This window comes from Neofelis nebulosa, chromosome X (genome assembly GCF_028018385.1).
Source record: "Neofelis nebulosa isolate mNeoNeb1 chromosome X, mNeoNeb1.pri, whole genome shotgun sequence".
NCBI lineage: Eukaryota > Metazoa > Chordata > Mammalia > Carnivora > Felidae > Neofelis > Neofelis nebulosa.
The window spans coordinates 59,644,818-59,664,927 of NC_080800.1; the positions used below are offsets into that span (position 1 = coordinate 59,644,818).

The 20,110-nt window shown below is 41.4% G+C and overlaps 1 protein-coding gene and 1 long non-coding RNA gene across 2 annotated transcripts; one reads left to right on the plus strand and one right to left on the minus strand.

The window, feature by feature from the left end:
* Positions 1 to 3,926: 3,926 nt before the first annotated feature.
* Positions 3,927 to 20,025, plus strand: NONO (non-POU domain containing octamer binding). Its single transcript, XM_058714464.1, has 11 exons — positions 3,927 to 4,084; positions 11,245 to 11,404; positions 12,377 to 12,570; positions 13,746 to 14,047; positions 15,531 to 15,626; positions 15,811 to 16,007; positions 16,350 to 16,434; positions 16,830 to 16,932; positions 17,509 to 17,548; positions 17,775 to 17,884; positions 18,998 to 20,025. The coding sequence occupies exons 2-11, from the start codon at positions 11,254 to 11,256 to the stop codon at positions 19,130 to 19,132; spliced, it is 1,413 nt and encodes a 470-aa protein (XP_058570447.1). The 5' UTR covers positions 3,927 to 4,084; positions 11,245 to 11,253; the 3' UTR covers positions 19,133 to 20,025.
* On the minus strand, positions 13,867 to 14,469 carry LOC131503094 (uncharacterized). The gene is made up of 2 exons (XR_009257318.1): positions 14,329 to 14,469; positions 13,867 to 14,089 (listed from the first exon to the last, which is right to left on the minus strand). It is a non-coding gene; the product is annotated as an uncharacterized LOC131503094 (long non-coding RNA).
* Positions 20,026 to 20,110: the final 85 nt, after the last annotated feature.

Here is a 20,110-nt window from a genome sequence, read left to right on the forward strand (position 1 = left end):
GATGCAGTCACAAGCCAAGGAATGCCAGCAGCCACCAAGAACTGGAACTGGAAGAGACAAGACACGGTCTCCCCTAGAGCTTCCTGAGAGATACTGAAGAATCACAGCCCTGCCCACATCTTAAAGTCTTCCCAGTGATAGTGATTTCAGACTTCTGGCTTCCAGAACTGTGAGAGAATAAACTTCTGCTTTTTAAAGCCACCTAATCTGTGGTAATTTTTTACAACAGCTTCAGGACAGTAATACAGTGATCTTTCTGAAGTTCAAACCTATCAGATATAGAAAAAATTTATTCTGTCTCTCAGTCTCTTTCACTCTCAATAAATAAATAAATAAATAAATAAATAAATAAATAAATAAATAAATAAAGAGGCACCTAGGTGGCTCAGTCAGTTAAGCGTCTGACTCTTGGTTTTGGATCAGGTCATGATCTCATAGTTCATGGATTTGAGCCTGACATGGGGCTCCTCACTGTTGGCGTGGAGCCTGCCTTGGATTTTCTCTCATTCTCTCTCTCTCTGCCCCTCCCCTGCTCACTCTCTCTCAAAATATATAAATAAGCTTTAAAAAATTAAAAAATAAATGAACAAATAAATACACACACACACACACACACACACACACACACAGAGGCACGCATGCCCACGTCTGTGGTAATCTGGAAGAAAATATACCAAAATGTTAACAACAATTTCTCCATAATGGGATTATGATGGTTTTTGTACTTCTCTTTTCAAGTTTTGCCCTCAAAAAGCATATATTACTTTTATTATCAGAAAAAAACAATATAAATTATTAAAAAAAAAAAAAAACCTCTTCAAGGAGCGCCTGGGTGGCTCAGTCGGTTGAGCATCCAACTTCAGTGCAGGTCATGATCTCGCAGTTCGTGCCTTCGAGCCCCACATTGGGCTCACTGCTGTCAGCCTGTTATGGCAAAGCCTGCTTCGGATACTCTCTCCTCTCTGCTCTCTGCCCCTCCCCCACTTATTCTCTCTCTCTCTCTCTCTCTCTCTCTCTCTCACACACACACACACACACACACACACACACACAAAACTTTTCAATGTCTCCCCATCACCTACAAAGTAAAGTACAAACTTCTAAGCACAGCACGGGCCCTTAATTTCGCGTATGCCTATCTCTCTTGCCTAATTTCCTATGACTTAGCTTCCCTACTTTTCTTCAACTATGCCAAATTACCTAAAACATAGGTCATTCTGCCTCTGATCCGTTGCAAATCGGTCTGACTTCAACCTCTTGGTTAAGACCCAATTCAAAAGTGTTCTTTCCTGTGAAACCATTCCTGATCCACTCATGCAGAGCCCTGCTACCTTTGAGTTACCACTAATATGAGTTACCTCTAATATGCTATTATTTTATTTGCCTAGAATATTGCAATTATTTGTTTATATCAACATTTCTCTGTTTATGTTGTGATTGTCTTGAGGAGATACACAAATGTACAATTTTTCTTTTACTTTGCTACCAAATATTTTCCAATATAAACAGCTGTTGTGATTTTTAACAAAGCATACATTCATTGAAGTGTTATTGAATTCATAGCTTTTTTTATAATTTGTATTTTTCATTCAAGAGACACTAAAAACCATCATTTGGGTGTCCGTAAAATATTTGATATTAAAAATTCCTCATAGATCTTTACACATTTATATGCAAAGAAAGCTAAATTATTTTGTAAAGTGAGAAAGTCATGGCTCAGAAAAGTATGTATAGTTTAGCTTAATCCTATGTGTATAAAAAAGTATGCACATTTGTTGACCAAGTCAGTACAAATATAGCAAATAGAAACATAGGGACACCTGGGGTAGCTCAGTGGGTTGAGTGTCCAACTCTTGATTTCGGCTTAGGTCATGATACCAAGGTCATGGTATTGAGTTCCTTGTTGGGCTCCATGCTGAGCATGGAGCCTGCTTAAGATTCTCTCTCTCTCTCTCTCTCTCTCTCTCTCTCTCTCTCTTTCTCTTTCTCTCTCCCCCTCCCTCTGCCCCTCTCCCTTGCCTGCATGTGCACATACTCTCTCTCTCAAAATAAAGCATTTAAATTTTAGCTAATTAAAATTACATACAATTAACAATTCAGTACCTGGGTGCCTGGATGACTCAGTTAGTTAAGCATCTGACTTCCGTTCCGGTCATGATCTCACGGTTCGAAGGTTCAAGCCCCACATTGGGCTCCTTGCAGGCAGGGCAGAGCCTGCTTGGGATTCTCTCCCTCCCTCTCTCTCTATGCCCCTCCCCTACTCACGCTTTTTTTTTCTCTCTCCCTCTCAAAACAAAAATACACTTAAAAAATAAAATCTTGGGGTGCCTGGGTGGCTCAGTCGGTTAAGCGTCCAACTTCAGCTCAGGTCACGATCTCATGGTCCGTGAGTTCGAGCCCCGCGTCGGGCTCTGGGCTGATGATGGCCCAGAGCCTGGAGCCTGCTTCCGATTCTGTGTCTCCCTCTCTCTCTGACCCTCCCCCGTTCATGCTCTGCCTCTCTCTGTCTCAAAAATAAATAAACGTTAAAAAAAATATTAAAAAAAAATCAGTAAAATAAAATAAAATAAAATCTTAAGGGATGCCTGGGTGTCTCAGTCAGTTAAGTGTCCCACTTCAGCTCAGGTAATGATCTCACGGTTTGTGAGTTAAGTGCTCCACGTGTTGGGTTCTGTGCTGACAGCACAGAGCCTGGAGCCTTCTTCAGATTCTCTCTCTCTCTGCCCTCCCCCGCTCACACTCTCTCTCTCAAAAATAAATAAACATTAAAAAAATAAGAAAATCTTTCTTTAAAAAAATAAAATATTTTAAAAAACACAATTCAGTTCCTCAGTCGCACAAATCATATCTCAAGCCCTTAGTGGCCACATTATGTATAGCCAGTAGTTACTGCATTGAACAGAGCAAATAACCTTTCTATACTTGCATTAGTTCGCATTGGACAGTGCAGATCTAGATCACTGACCCCACATAAGGTGACGCCAGTTTGGGTACCCTGAAACCCTGAGTGTGAAATAGTTAACTAGTGAGAACTAACTACAAACACCGATCAGTTGAGCCTTATGCTCTTGATTAACTTGAATCCTGAAAAATGAAAGTGCCTACCTGATTGGCATCCTAGAGAATAGAGAATCAGTCTGTACCTGTACATGGATACAATGTACCCATGGCAATGAAGACACCTGTTGAATCTGTGTAAATTGCAGGAACAATAGTGGTGTTTGGATTGCTGGGTTGCCTGGTTACCATGGAAATAGGTGCTGGTTACAATTATGTGCAATCACAGAGACTAAAGTATCAACCCGCCCCCCCCCCCCGTCCTCTCCCCCATCCCTTTCAAGAACCATAACCATAATCATAACCATAACGATGACTGTTTCAGTTGGGCTTCACGAGTAGACCTGGCAGCAGAAGCAACTAGAAACCTGATTAAGTATGGAGTGTCAGAGTGCAAGCCCTAATGAGGAAGTGTGAAAAAAGAAACATGGCGGGGCATTTTTTCAGAAGGAAAAGGCTAGATCTACCACGCTGAATACAATGACATTGTTACTCTCGCTTCTTGCACAGGCGCAGTGCAAGATTTCTCAGAGCACGCCTACGCGCATGTTTTCTCCCCTTCTCTTTCCACTTTTCCTCTCTCTCCCTTTTTTCCCCTTTCCTTTGCCGCTCCCATCACTGGGTCTTTCAGTCTTTCCGTCAGCCCGCTTATGTCTCTCCTTCCGACCCTCCATCCCCCTCCCTACCTATCCCCCTCCCCCTTCCTTTTCCGTCTGGAGCAGGCGGCAGTTTGCGCATGCGAATTAAGTGGACAGCCCCGCTCTTTGTCCCCATCTGTCGTTCACACGAACTCAAACCTTTCGCATTCAGTAGCCAATACGGTTGAAGAAATGGCGGAAAACCGATTCCGCCTTTGGAGATAAACCTTGATTGGCAACTCAGGTAACCAATGAAGAACACCACTTTGTACCCCTTGGGAGGCACCGAGCTCCGTCGTCTCGTTTCCGGCGGTCGCGCGCTCTTTTCTCGGGACGGTAGAGGCCGTGTAGCGTCGCCGTTACTCTGAGGAGAGAACAGTCGGTAGAGGGTGAGTTTTGGGACGACTTAGTTCTTCTTTGGGTGGGGAGTAGGATTTTCTGCGACAAGAGGCTAGGGCGAGGCTAGGTTTGGAGGGAGGTTGGCCGTTCGTTCCAAGGCCCCTTGAGGCCTTGTCCCCGCCGCCACACGGCGTCCTCAGCCCACCCGCGGGGGCCCATCGCTCTCAGCTCGCTTTGCTTTCTCGTTTGACTGGCTCCCGTTGCCTTTCCCGCTCCGTTTCTTTATGCGACTCGTCTTCGAATCCGAGTTCTGTCAGTAAGTTCCCCGGCCTTTTACCCGCCCTGGGCCTGAGGGTGTGGGGTCTATTATCCGAGAGCCCTGAAGTCGTTGCTGGAGGAGGAGGTGCTTTGCCGGCGCTCCTCCTCTCAGCCTCGCGAGGCCATTAATTCAGAATGAGAAGTGCCGCCCCCCCCCACCCCCAGCGATGTTTCTTTGTCAAAACTCTAAGCTGGGAAGTTCATCTGCTAGTCCAGACCCCGCGGTTTGCCTAATCAGGTTCTTTTTTTTTCTTTTTTTTTTTTCTTTTTAAGTCTTGTTGCCTAGCTACTCGACCCATTTACAGCATCACTTTTTAAAAATGAAAATTAATTTTATGGATTTCCTATTGGGTATTTTCCCCTTGGGGGAACTTGTTGTCCCCTGAAACCTTTCTTTGTGTTCTTAACAGAGAAATTGAGATTAGGGAGGACTTGGGAGGAACTTTATCTTCAGCCGAAGTTGAGGTAGGTGTAGGGGGTAGGACTGCCAGCTAAAACACAGGATGCCCCGTTAAATTTGGATTTCACATAGGAAACAAATTCTTTTTAGCATGCGTTGCTTGGGCTTTATACTAAAAGATCATTTTTTTTATCTGAAATTCAAATTTAACTGTATATTGTGTATCTTTATATTGTAAATCTGGCTAGATTTATACTGTGTGTTTGTCCAACTTCCTTGTTAATAAATGAAAGGTCCTAAGAAACACTTAGAAAAGTACCTTACCATGTCAGTGCATTGTACAGCTTTAAGGCAAGTCCATATCCATGCAGCCATCTAGGTCAGTAGATGTTTACCAGTTTTCCCCCACAGGTTCCACTTACAAAGTTGACCCTTTTCCTGAAAATGGATTTCAGATATGTATGGTGTAGTGTTTGGTCTTATACCTAAACCACATTTGTGCAACTGTACTGTGTCCAATAGCCCCAGTCTTTCTAAATCAGCAGTACATATTTTATCTCAAAAGTCCTTATCTGAGTTAGTCATTGGGACAGGTAAGTAGACAAATCCTTGATGCTGATCGTTGTGCTTAGTTCTCAGAGGCCCAATGGTTAGGGGGCAGTGAATTTATTGCTCACAAGAGATTTCTGCAGTTAATTCCAAATTCTGTTGGTGATCATCATCAGAAATAAGTGACAGGGCCAGTACTTAACTGAGTACTTGGTACTTTCCGGGCACTGTTTTAAGTGATTTATACGATATTATTTAGTCTTCACCATTGAATGCCTTCTTGGGAAAGAATAAACTGGAAGGAAAATTATAAAGATTAGCATTGTGGAGACATTTATTCAAAAACACTAAGGCAGTTTGGTTGTAAAAAATGATTTTTCCTAGAATCCAAAAGAGAGGAGGAAGCATGTAAATTAATGACATTTGTCTAACTAGAGCACCAATCAAATGTAGGAATAGGGATAGTGGTTCCCAGCAGGAACAAATGCTTGCTGTGGTCAGGATCTTATTTTAGTCCTTAAAGGAACTAGCCCTGTGAAGTTGCTGTTGTTACCCTCTTCTTATAGGTGAGTAAACTGAGGCTCAGAAGTTAGGTGACATGGCTAGTCAGTTTGTTGAACCCTAAACTTTGAAATTAAGCTTTGATTAGTTAGCTTGCATCATTGTGCTGAGTATGAGCTTTAGAGTTAAATAGATGTGAGTTCCACTCTTTGCTCCACATTTGAGTGACCTTAGATGGGCATCAGTTTTCTTATCCGGGAGAGTAATAGTTTTGAGCATTAAGTGAGATAATGCAGACTTAGCACAGTGCCTGGCATAGTGGTTGGTAAATATCTGGTATTATCATCTCAACTACCAGGCTCCACTTTCTAAAACCAAAAATAATCTCCCTTGAAGTTTAATCTTAAGTGGTTTAGAACGTGCTAGCATTTTATCCTCAAGGAAGCAGATCATTTCCTAGAAGTTGTAAAATGGTTTTTCTGAAATGGAGTGGTGAGGTTTGGTTAGGATGTAAATACAAATACAGAGTTTTTAATATTTCAGTTTTGAATAGATCTCTAGGAGAATTTTTATTGATGTGTAATATAAATCCATAATGTAAATTGTGTAATATTATATATATATAATGTAATGTGTAATTTAATCCACAATATATATTGTGGATTTCTGAATGGGATGCAAGATACTGAGGTTGGGGCCACTGACTCCGGAAAAAAAAAAAAAAAAGTTTCCTTGGATTCTAGCCAGGGGTAAGAAGGTAAGAGGACCTAGTTGGAGAAACGGCTGTGAAGACAACTCAAGTTTCTGAGATAGGCCAATTTGGAGTCGGGGAAGAGGGAGGTGTTTAATAGCTGGGACTCAAATAGAGATCTGATTCTAATGCCCACCTAACCCAAACCTCAACTGTTGCTGGAGTAGACTTTATAAATTTTTATGTTATAATCTCCTATTTTTACAAACATGATTTCCCTTTTTTAGAGGAAACAGTGCTGCACTATGCGGTAAGAGTCACAAAAATAGGTTCAATTCTAATTTTAAGAATTTATTATAAGGAAATATTTTAGAAAAGCAATAAGCAAGAAGATACTGCAACATTATAATAGGAAAAAGCTGAAAACAATCTAAATGTCTCATAGTTTAGTAAATTAGTGTATATCCACATGGACTTTGTATAGCTGTTAAAAATTATTATACTGACACACTAAAAGTGAAGAAAAACTGAATATACAATGGTAAATTATAACTGCATTATATTGAAATGATACTGTATGTTTTGGAAGGTAAATAAGTAAAAATCGAAATTGTAGGAGGAATATTTACTCATGGATGTGTTCCAAGATTTAGCTATGAACATGGTTTATATGTAATGTTGAAAAACTAGGAACAACTCAAGTGTCCAACACAATAGGTGCTTGGTTGATGGCTAAATACTATGTCCATTAAAAATTAATGTATAAGATTTGGGGGTGCCTGGGTGGCTCAGTCGGTTAAGTGTCCCACTTCGGCTCAGGTTATCATCTTACACACAGTTGGTGTGTTCAAGCTCCACGTCGGGCTGTGTGCCGACAGCATGGAGCCTGGAACCTGCTTTGGATTCTGTGTCTCCCTCTCTCTCTGCCCCTCTCCCGCTTGCACTCTGTCTCTGTCTCTGTCTCAAAAATAAACATTAAAAAAAATTTTTTTAATTAATGTAGAAGATTTAGTGATATAAAAGTTGTTTATCGTGTAATAAAGTAGAAAAGGCAGGTTGCAAAATAGTCTATAATATACAAATATGTATATGTACAATGACTGGAAGGGTAAATGTTGACTATTTTCTAGTGGTGGGTCTTTGGATTTTTTTTTTATTTCTAAGTTTTCTATAGTAAAGGTATGTTTTGTAATAGATGCCTTATTAATGAGAAACATAAGATTGATGAAATGATATAAATAAGATTCAAGTCTTGGCTTAAATGTCAACTTTCCAGTTAGACTTCTCTCACAGATGTATTTAAAATTTCAGTCTAGGGGTGCCTGGGTGGCTCAGTTAACCGGATTAAGTGTCCAACTCTAGATTTTGGCTCAGGTCATGATCTCACGGTTGGTGAGTTGGGCTGGCAGTGGGGAGCCTGCTTGGGTTCTCTCTCTGCCCTTTGCCAGTTCACTTTCTCTTTCAAAGTAAATAAACTTTCAAAAAAGTAAATAAAATTGCAGCCTTACTTCCTTTTTAAAATGTTTACTTTGAGAGAGAGTTCACACTCATGCAGGCAAGCAGGGGAGGGGAGAGAGCGGGAGAGAGAATCCCAAGCAGGCTCCACCCTGTTGGGCAGAGCCCAACTAGGGGCTCAATCTCAGGATTTGTGAGTTCATGACCTGAGCCAAGATCAGGAGTCAGATGAAATCAAGAGTCAGACACTTAACTAACCGAGCCACCCAGGCACCCTGCAGTCTTATCCCTTTCACTTCCTATCCACTCCCCCCTCTCATTTTTCTTTATTTTCCAGTAGTACTTATTTTTTATTAAGTACTATATAATTATGTGTATTTTGTCTTACTAGAAGGTAAGCACAACTGAAGTCAAGAATCTTTGCTTTATTCATTGATGCGTCCCAAGCACCTATAATAGTGCCTAGCCAATAGTAAACATTCAGTGAATATTTGTTGGGTGAGTTAGTGAAATATATTTCAATTTGTGTGTTTGTGTATACATATATATATATGTATATATGAAAACTGGTCAATAACGTATAAACAGGACAGGTTTCATTTTTGCTTGCCTTCTGTTCTTTGTCTACATTCATGATTTTACTTATTTATATATTTTTATTTAAAAAAATTTTTTTTAACGTTTATTTTTGAGACAGAGAGAGACAGAGCATGAACCGGGGAGGGGCAGAGAGAGGGAGACACAGAATCTGAAACAGGCTCCAGGCTCTGAGCTGTCAGCACAGAGCCCAACGTGGGGCTCGAAGTCACGGACTGTGAGATCGTGACCTGACCCGAAGTCGGCCGCTTAACCGACTGAGCCACCCAGGCGCCCCTATTTATTTATTTTTAATTTAGAGAGTGGGAGCAGGGGAGAGGGGCAGGGGAAGGAGGGAGAGAGAAAGAATGAGAATCCTACGCAGGCTCCACACAAAGCATGGAGCCCAACATGAGACTCGATCCCACAACCTGGGATCATGACCTGAGCTGAAATCAAGAGCTACCCAGGTTTCTCATTCATATCTTTTTGAAAAAAAAATACCCTTTTCCTCCTTATTAAACCTTTCCCTTTTAAAACATCAAACATGGGGCGCCTGGGTGGCGCAGTCGGTTAAGCGTCCGACTTCAGCCAGGTCACGATCTCGCGGTCCGTGAGTTCGAGCCCCGCGTCGGGCTCTGGGCTGATGGCTCGGAGCCTGGAGCCTGTTTCCGATTCTGTGTCTCCCTCTCTCTCTGCCCCTCCCCCATTCATGCTCTGTCTCTCTCTGTCCCAAAAAAAAAAAAAAAAAAAAAAAAAAAAAAACGTTGAAAAAAATAAAACATCAAACATTTTTCATGTTTACATAGTCTTCATAATTTTTAATGCTGTATAACATTCCAGTGAATAGATGTACCATAATTTATTAAAAACCATACCTCTAATTTTTTTTTAAATTTTGGGTATTTTAAGTCATTTTGTTACTGTAAAGGTCATTGAAGTGACTATTTCATGGATGTGGTTTTTAAATTTTAGAATTATATTCTTAGGATAAATTTCTAGGAGTAGAACTTCTTTTTTTTTTTTTAATTTTGTTTTTTAACGTTTATTTATTTTTGAGACAGAGAGAGACAGAGCATGAACGGGGGAGGGTCAGAGAGAGAGACACACAGAATCTGAAACAGGCTCCAGGCTCTGAGCTGTCAGCACAGAGCCCGACGCGGGGCTCGAACCCACGGACCGCGAGATCATGACCTGAGCCGAAGTTGGACGCTCAACCGACTGAGCCACCCAGGCGCCCCGGAGTAGAACTTCTTAAGTTACAGAATATTAACATCTTGATAGCTCTTTTTTTTAATGTTTATTTATTTTTGAAAGAGAGAGAGAGCAGGGGAGGGGCAGAGAGAAAGGGAGACAGTTTCCAAAGATGGCTCTGTGCTGACGACAGAAGGCCCAATGGGGGGCTTGAACTCACAAACTGAGAGATCATGACCTGAGCTGAAGTTGGACGCTTAACTGACTGAGCCACCCAGACACCCCAACATCTTGATAGCTCTTACTATTGTCTTATAAAACAATTTGTGGATATAGAATTTGATAATTGTTGTTTAGTTTTGGCGGGATATGATGAACTGTATCAGGAAAGTTTTTATATACGTAAAGTATTGTCATGTATCCATCATCCAAAATCAATAGTTATCAAGACATTGTCACATTTTCTTTGAGAAATAGTTTTCTTTATTTCAAAGGATTCATATAATGGAAACAACAAGTATTCATGACAAGGTCCTTCTCCACATCTTTCCTTCAGCTAAACTCTGACTAGAAGGTCTTGTGTTTAGGGGGAAGGATTGAGGATTGGCTTTTTCCTTTAATTACTGGAGAACTGTCCTTGAATGAGGAAGATGGTTCTCAGCTTGTTAACTAGATCAATTAGAAAATTTCCATTTTAAAACCAACTTGTGAATTCAGTCTGGATTGTACCAGGAATTTTCATTTTGTTTTCTTTTTTATCTTGATTTTTTAGATGAGATTTAATATTACAATTGTATATTCATCTTTGTGTATTGCTTTCATTGCTTTAGTAGTCCTTTATCTTTCTATTGTGATTAATAACAGTAATTACTGAGTGCTTACCAAATTCCAGTACTGAACTAGTGTTTTCACATATTTATGAACGCTCCTAGCCATCTTGAGAGGTAGGTATTTTTATTATCCCCTTTATAACAGCTTAAGGAATTTGTGAAGAAGTAATTTACTAAGTAGTACATAGCTGTTAAGTATTAGGACCATGCTTCAAATCTAAGTCTAACTCCACAGTTCATACTTTTTCTACTGTTAATTCCACAATATCTACTATAGGCTAGGACTGTGCAGTGTGCTGGAGAACAAGATTTACTACTAGTTCTTGTCCTTGTGGTAACTAGAATCTATTTCATTGTGTTTTAATATTATGATAGGGCCATTTTTTAGGGGGTGGCCTCTTTGAGGAAAGTAGCTTCCAATTAATGTATAGAATTAGTGAACTGGAAGTTTCCTCCAGTTACTCTCGTGAACCTGTTCTCATTCAGTACTTGTCTAGTTTCTGTGTGCAACATAACTGCTAATGTCTGGTTGTTCTTAGATTTTTGAATGGTACTCCTTTGCCATACTTGTTCAACATACCCGGTTGTTTGAATCTGGCAAAAGCCAGGACGTCAGAGATGATTTGTGGCATTATGTCATCAGGAAGGTGACTGATAAGCCCTGATCATGTTTGACAGTCCACATTTTCCTTTTAGGGTGCAAAAATGCAGAGCAATAAAACCTTTAACTTGGAGAAGCAAAACCATACTCCAAGGAAGCATCATCAGCATCACCACCAGCAGCACCACCAACAGCAACAGCAACAGCCACCACCGCCACCAATACCTGCAAATGGGCAACAAGCCAGCAGCCAAAGTGAGTTCACACTTGTAAGTGGGTAGTTTTAGATTAGTGTCTTGAGATTATAAGAATAAGCCTTTGTGGCACACCTTTGTTCTTCTTTTCCCTATTTATCTCCTAATACTTCTCAGGATAGAAAAAGGGTGATTCTCTGAAACAAGGAGCAGACGTGTTGGATAGCAGATGAGTACAAGTTGCTGTGCTGTGTTGGCATAGTCTACTGCCAAACAGACGTGTCTGTATTTTACCTCAGAGCTTGGTTCTTAGAGGTAATCATCAGATGACTGGTAGTTAGAAAATATAGAGCAAGTCTTTAATGGAAAAGAAGGCTGGTACTGAGTGTTATACTTTTAGCCTGGGGTCTGTACCAGCCTGTTTTTAATCAGAGTAAACATTCTTTAAAGGCACGTTCCCACTCATTTAGCCAACTTTGAGCACCTATTGTGTGCCTCTAACACTAGAACCAACCTTACCCGTCTTTTATTTCCAGAGATCCCTACAAAGAATACTGTTTCCTAACTCATTTCCTTTCATTCCATTAACCTAAGCATGAAAGAATGGGAGCTGTTAAGGTTATGAAGGTTGGTTTAAAAAAAAAAAAGGTTATGAAAATTGGTGAGAGATTGGGAAAATGGAGCAATTATGTTTTAAATTTAAAAAGCTGATCCCTTCTGACATAAGTCTCCTTGACTTGCTTAATTTTCTCTTTGACCAATAGATCCTGTATTGTCTTTCTGTCTCTGACTTAATCTGGGTGGCTCCTGGCCCATAGTGGTGCCATTGAGTCCTCTCAGATGTCTGCATACTGCTTTCACATTTTAAGGTACAATTTACTGATAAGTGGTTAGTGGATAGATTGCATTGGGAAATGGTGTTTGACTTCTCTACAGCAGTTAGGTTTCGTAATCTGGGAGCAATTGTAGCTCTGAGAAAGTGACTGTAGATCTCTTTGTCCAATCCTTTGAGTGACTGTATGTCTTCTCTCAGATGAAGGCTTGACTATTGACCTGAAGAATTTTAGGAAACCAGGAGAGAAGACCTTCACCCAACGTAGCCGGCTCTTTGTGGGCAATCTTCCTCCTGACATCACTGAGGAGGAGATGAGGAAACTATTTGAGAAATACGGGAAGGCAGGCGAAGTCTTCATTCATAAGGATAAGGGCTTTGGCTTTATCCGCTTGGTGAGCAACCATGGGTTTTTAGAATGTGTGCTCTAAAAGGTGGGGAAACCGGGGAATGATGGACTTGGAAAATTAGACAGTGGAAACAATTCTCAGATGGTCTGTTTGTTAAATGTTTATAGTTGGAGTTGGTAGCACAGGACAAAATGCAGATTTTGTTTTTATTTTTCCTCATAGGTTTTTGCTTTGTTTCAAGGACAACATAGGTTTATTTGCCTTGGACGCTAAAACTAAAGTATGCCTGTTGGAACTTTTTAATTGGTAAATTTCAAACATATAGAAGTAGAGTAGTATATGAACGTATACATACTTAATGCCCGGCTTCAATAATTATCAACTCATAGTTTATTTTATCTTAGTAACGATTAGGGTTTATATAATTTCTTTGAAAAGTTCTTACATAGGACTTTATAAAATCATGAGGGGACAATTTTATTTGTATCTTATTTTTAAAAAATTTTTAAGTTGTGCTAAAAAAAGGTTATCGTAACCATTTTTAACTGTAGATCTTTTTTCATAAAATCTGATTTAATTAGGAAACGCTTAAGTGTATGGGGGGGAATCTTTTCTAGACGTTATCTACATAAACAAGGAACATGATATGCTAGCAAGGTTATTAGAAGTGGCGGTTAGAACTAATTTCCATTCCAGATCTACCACTAACAAGAGTATATGGGCAAGTCATTTTCTCTGGGGCTCAAGGTTCCTCTTTAGTAATATAAGAGGGGGTTCCCATTAGGGTTTGTGGTTCTAAAAAGGTCTTGTAGAGGTCATGCATGATTCTCATTAAACTTGTATGTAGCTAGCTGAAATTAAAATATTCTAGCTACTGTTTTAAGGGTAGGTTTTGGGCTCATCATTGTCCCACTGATCTATTACCACTTGGGAGAATAACCTATGATACTGATGACCATGTAAGTAGTATTTACTTCTAGAATTCCCAATTGATTTATTGCAAGGCTATCAGAACAGTTAGGTTTATCTATTTATCATCCAAAGATTTATCTGAAACATAGCTCTATTCTTTCAGTACTATCAAGGTTCCTTTATATGTGTGTTGTCAAGGTTTTAGGGGGGGAGGCATTTTGTTTTGAGCTATGCTACTTTAGACTCTCAATGGCTGTGATGTGGTCTTTGTCAAAACTGAGTTATTCTGATTTCTGTCTGCTTCCTAGGAAACGCGAACCCTAGCAGAGATTGCCAAAGTAGAGCTGGACAACATGCCACTTCGTGGAAAGCAGCTGCGTGTGCGCTTTGCGTGCCATAGTGCATCGCTCACGGTCCGAAACCTTCCTCAGTATGTTTCTAACGAACTGCTGGAGGAAGCTTTTTCTGTGTTTGGCCAAGTGGAAAGGGCTGTAGTCATCGTGGATGATAGAGGAAGGCCCTCAGGAAAAGGCATTGTTGAATTCTCAGGGAAGCCAGCTGCTCGGAAAGCTCTGGACAGGTGCAGTGAAGGCTCCTTCCTGTTAACCACGTAAGTAGGGGTTGCTTTTAGAAATAGAATTTAGAGGGGCGCCTGGGTGGCGCAGTCGGTTAAGCGTCCGACTTCAGCCAGGCCATGATCTCGCGGTCAGTGAGTTCGAGCCCCGCGTCAGGCTCTGGGCTGATGGCTCAGAGCCTGGAGCCTGTTTCCGATTCTGTGTCTCCCTCTCTCTCTGCCCCTCCCCCGTTCATGCTATGTCTCTCTCTGTCCCAAAAATAAATTAAAAAAACGTTGAAAAAAAAAAAAAATAGAAATAGAATTTAGATTGCTACTTCTTTCAGTGGTATGGAGAGTTAGCCCCTAGGAACCATGTTCTTATGTTCACTTAAAGACTTTGGATACTACTTCAGCTCTCTAGTAGGGTTTTCAGTGTAAAATTAATGAAAATACTATGAGGATTAAGAAACCTTTCAGGGGAGCCTGGGTGGCTCAGTCAGTTAAGTGCCCAACTCTTGATTTTGGCTCAGGTTATGATCTCCTGGTTCATGAGATCAAGTCCCATGTCCACGCAGAGCCTGCTTGGGATTCTTTCTCCCGTTCTCTGCCCCTTCCCCCTACACATTCTCTTTGTCTCTCAAAATAAATATTTTTAAAAAACCTTTTAGTCTTTTAGTAGGTTGTCATTTAATCAGCGTTAAATCTCCCTTTACCTTGAAGTCTTAGAACTCTGAAAAGTTGGGGCACCTGGGTGGCTCAGTAGGTTAAGCATCCAACTTTGGCTCAGGTCATAATCTCACTGCTTGTGGGTTTAAGCCCCGTGTCAGGGTTTGTGCTGACAGCTCAGACCCTGGAGCCTGCTTCAGATTCTGTCTCCGTCTCTCTGCACTTCCCCTGCTTGCTCTCTGTCTCTGTGTGTCTCTCAAAAATAAAATTTAAGGGGCGCCTGGGTGGCTCAGTCGGTTGGGCGTCCGACTTCGGCTCAGGTCACGATCTCGTGGTCCGTGAGTTCGAGCCCCGCGTCGGGCTCTGGGCTGATGGCTCAGAGCCTGGAGCCTGCCTCCGATTCTGTGTCTCCCTCTCTCTCTGCCCCTCCCCCGTTCATGCTCTGTCTCTCTCTGTCTCAAAAATAAATTAAAAAAAAAAAAGTTAAAAAAAATAAAATTTAAAAAGTAATAAGAATTCTGAAAAGTTGTTTTGTGCATGCAAAACACATGTGCATGTATTTATTCCAAGTGATTGTCTGGTATTCTCTAGATACTGGATATTTAGGCAGTACTTAAGTATCCTATTTACTTTGAACATCTTTGAGGCTATATTCAGAGATCTAAAGCTTGACTCCATCCTTTCAACCTCAGATTCCACATAATGCCATCAAAAGACCTTAGTTACTTGGGGCTTGGTGTAAAAACCCCTTCAGAAATATGTTTAATTGTTCATTCCTGACCCCTGACTGGTTTGCTGTGCCAGTGACTGGTGTAGAGAGGAACCCTGGTATAGGGTATAATTTGATTAATGCTGAGCTGCTTGCTTCCAGATTTCCTCGGCCTGTGACTGTGGAGCCCATGGACCAGTTGGATGATGAAGAGGGACTTCCAGAGAAGCTGGTTATAAAGAACCAGCAATTTCATAAGTATGTGGTCCCATCACTTCCGTGTTAGGTGTTTGTCTATTCTTAAGGAAGCTTGTAAAGGGATGTATAAAAGAGGCAGGTCTTTGCTATATGTATTCACTGGCAATGGCCCTCAGGAGTAATGCAGTGCTTAATTGGGGGAATCTTTGACAGAGTTTTAATAGCCCAGGAACTTTGTCTATAGGGAGCGAGAACAGCCACCCAGATTTGCACAGCCTGGCTCCTTTGAGTATGAGTATGCCATGCGCTGGAAGGCACTCATTGAGATGGAGAAGCAGCAGCAGGACCAAGTGGACCGCAACATCAAGGAAGCTCGTGAGAAGCTGGAGATGGAGATGGAGGCTGCTCGCCATGAGCACCAAGTCATGTTAATGAGACAGGGTGAGTATAGGCCTGTAAGTCTTAAACCTAGAACAAGAACAAAATGGCTTTTTTCAGAAGGGTCTGTGTATCATTCAGTAGAAAAAGGCCTAAACCTCTGCTTTTATTTTCTGAAATATTTTGTTGATCTTGGTAGTCAAATGAGCTTGGAGATGTGGCAGAGAATACTGGATTCTATGGAGAAAGAAATCATACGTTTGACTTCATTTTTGGAATCTGGATAGCTCAGATGACCACTCAGGGGTTATATATCCCCTTTGCTTTCTGGATCTTTATTTATGGAAAATTATTGGGTCTGTATGAGGAGAATGAAGAATACTCTAAATTAGTCTGTTTTTCTAGATTTGATGAGGCGTCAAGAAGAACTCCGGAGGATGGAAGAGCTGCACAACCAAGAAGTGCAAAAACGAAAGCAACTGGAGCTCAGGTAACTAACTCTCAGACCCTTTTTTTCTGATCCCTCTAAAAGGTAATGTCTCATTACTGTTTCCTACCACCATGCTACCTCATGCATTTGTAAATGTGTTGGCAAATATTTCCTGGCTGCTTCTCAAGTTCTCCCTTTGGATGGGAAATATTTTGGCTGCCCATGGTTCTCGGAATTATCCAGAGCTGCACTAAAGGTAAAGCAGCTGAGTGCCGATCTCATGAGGCTCCTTTGTGAAAGAACTTGCTTTAGGGCTGGACACATTTACAGTGAATTTTTTGGAAAGCTATGATAGTTTTCAGTAGGCTCTTAATTTCCTTGGCTGAGTCCCTGTTAAGATAATCTGCTCAAGTTCTGGAATGTCTCTGCCTAAATATCTTGGTGACTCTCTGTAGGCAGGAGGAAGAGCGCAGGCGCCGTGAAGAAGAGATGCGGCGGCAACAGGAAGAAATGATGCGGCGACAGCAGGAAGGATTCAAGGGAACATTCCCTGATGCGGTATATCTCCCATGTGCCCATGATGTGCCAGGGCAGTCCTGATATGACAGACCCACCAAATGTCCACTTGGACTTTAAAACATTACAGGTTATGAGCAGTTTTTGTATTCTATGAAACTCTTTTAGAAGAATTCATAGGAAGGAAAGATAAGGTTTGAAGAGGAGTTCTTGTCTCATAGGCAATTTAGGATGAAGAGCTGGGGCCAGTGTATACCGTTTAGACTCCGTGACTGCCCAATGAGATCTGTCCAGTCCTATAGCAGCCTTGACTAGCTCTCTGGTGTCCTTGGAGTTGTTGCACATACTGGGGTCCTAGAAGAAATCAACTGTCTTTCCCCTTGGCTTTTACCTCTCCTTTTGTTCCTAATAGGGGACTCTGACTTGAGTCCTTGTAGGTCTAACCTTGAACCCACTGCACAACTAGCAAGGAGATGTTGGTTTTCCTCATCTTGGTCTCCATGTACTTGGAACGTGTTGATCACTCTATCTGCTTCCCTTAGTGTGTGTCCTCAGTATATTGTGAATGGTAGAATGCAATGCTGTCTTGGACTGTCTTGAGTATTTCTTATTTTTCAGAGAGAACAGGAGATACGGATGGGCCAGATGGCCATGGGAGGTAAGGACTTACGAGATTAATGGTTCTGATTTCCTTTTTTGTTTCATTTCTGGTAAACTATGTAGCTTCTCAGACATTGTCCAGATTTAAGGGGCTAACATTTCTGAGAGCATCGTTTTTGGGTGGGGTAACGTGTCCTTAGCTCAGAGGTCTTGTTGAATTGTTTCCTCTCACACAGAGATTGACAATCTCTGTCTCCTGTACTGATCACACTGCTCTGCTTTAGGTGCTATGGGCATAAACAACAGAGGCGCCATGCCCCCTGCTCCAGTGCCAGCTGGTACCCCAGCTCCTCCAGGACCTGCCACTATGATGCCAGATGGAACCTTGGGATTGGTAATAAACTGTGGAGCCTTACAGTAATTCTAAATGATGATAGGAGAAAGGACTTTGCTTTCAAAGTCCTTGTCTGCCACAGTTTTGCTATAGTTTTTAAGACCACTGTTTTCCATTAAATGTAATCTCAAGGTCTTGATTTGAACAAACCCATTCTCAAACTATACTTTGTCTAGGAGTTAAGTAAATGCCTTCTGTTTAGTTGCTACCTTGGGTTAATGGGTTTTTTTTTTTTTTTGGAGGGAAGGCAATGAAACTTAGGTATTATCACATAAAACAGATGTAAATCCACAAGGTTTTATGGCTCATACAATCCTGAATTAATAGTCATAGCATCAGAATTTTAAAACTGGATGGCTTAATGTTGCCGAAGAGTGATGGCATGTCCTTGTTCATATACTTAATTCAGGAGAAAAGACTTAACTAGAAATTACTCAACTTGGGAATTCAGGATGTAATATTATTTAATCAATAGGAATAGGGATAAAAAGATAAGGGTAGGATAGTTGGGTGGGTCTGTAATTCAGACAGCCTTCTTTTCAGGGATATCCACTTGAGTTCTTTATTTTTTAATGTTTATTTTGAGAGAGTGCATGAACAGGGGAAGGGCAGAGAGAGAGAGCATCCCAAGCAGGCTCTGCATGGCACAGATCTAGACATGGGGCTCCATCCCACAAACCGGGAGATTATGACCTGAGGTGAAACCAAGAGTTGGAAACTTAACCGGCTCAGCCACCTAGGTGCCCCAAGGATGTCCACTGGGATTTTAAACAGGCTTAGTCACCCCTAGCACATCAAGAGCTTTGAGTAGTTGGGGTGCCTGGGTGGCTCAGTTGGTTGAGCATCAACTTCGGCTCAGGTCACAATCTCGCGGTTCGTGGGTTCAAGCCCCACATCAGGCTTGCTGCTGTCAGTGCAGAGCCTGCTTTGGATGCTCTGTTCCCCTCTCTCTCTGTACCTTCCCCACTTGTGCTCTCTCTCTCAAAAATAAACATTTAAAAAAAGAGCTTTGAATAGTTAAGTGGAAATGGCCTTCAGGGGAGGTATTACAGATGAGTGGGAAGCTTGGGGCATAGGTTCTATTGTAACATTGCTCTCTTTTTCTCTTAAAAGACCCCACCAACAACTGAACGCTTTGGCCAGGCTGCTACCATGGAAGGAATTGGGGCCATTGGTGGAACCCCTCCTGCGTTCAACCGTGCAGCTCCTGGAGCTGAATTTGCTCCAAACAAACGTCGTCGATACTAATAAAAATTTCAGTGTCTAGTTTCCCAAAAACCCTTAAAAGAAAGACCCTTTTTGGACTAGCCAGAATTCTGCCCTGGAAAAAGTGTTAGGGATTCCTCCCAATAGTTAGGTCTTCCTTGCCTGTACTACTCTAAGGGAGTATGCTGGAGGCTGAGGGCAAGGGAGGGGCGATAAAATTTAACAAATCCGTTCTGTGTGGTATATCGTCTAACTAATTAATTCTGTGTGGTGCATTCCTGAAGTCTCCTGTGATTGTTGAGGGCCTGGGGGGGGGACCATGACAAAATGGATCCAGTTAGACCCCCTGTTAGTCTTGATCATTCCATTCTTTGTCCATCCTGTTCTCTTTGCTTTCTCATTCTTAAACCCTCCGACCCCAGAGACACTGCCACATACACCACAAAAGCAAACATCCCCCAATGACCTTAGCCCCATTGCTCCACTTGGCAGGTGGGAATTCAGGCAAATGTCCACAGAGGTCACAGACCACATACATACGGTTCTGTTGTATCCCATATATTACCCCTTTGTGTCCTAAGGAAGACATTTTCTCTTAGAGATTTTCATTTTAGTGTATCTTTAAAAAAAAAATCTTGTGTTAAGTTGCCTCCATCTTTTTTCTTGGGTAAGGGTAACCCAGGAATGGCCCTTTTGTGTCTATGATGTTGCTGTTCACAGCTTTTCTTGATAGGCTAGTACAATCTTGGGAACAGGGTTGCTGTATGCTGAAGGTCAGACAGTAGCTCTTAGCCTTGCCTATCTTAGGTAGTTATGCTGTGCATTTTTTAATTGGTGTACCATGTTTGATTTGTCCCTGATATCTTTGGAGTTTTTCTGAGAAATGGAGCAGTAATGCAGCATCAACTTATTAAAATACATTTTAAGCCTTTTAATTTTCTGTGCTATTTTTGAAAGGGAATGGAGGGAGGGGCGTTCTGACTCAAGGAGCTGAGCATAGGCTCTAGAAGGCTAAGCCTT

Coding starts and splice junctions, on each gene's coding strand:
- NONO (XM_058714464.1), top strand. CDS start 11,254: ATGCAGAGCAATAAAACCTTTAACTTGGAGAAGCAAAACCATACTCCA. Junction 12,571..13,745: donor GCTTTGGCTTTATCCGCTTG/GTGAGCAACCAT, acceptor TCTGCTTCCTAG/GAAACGCGAACCCTAGCAGA. Junction 17,885..18,997: donor CAGATGGAACCTTGGGATTG/GTAATAAACTGT, acceptor TTCTCTTAAAAG/ACCCCACCAACAACTGAACG.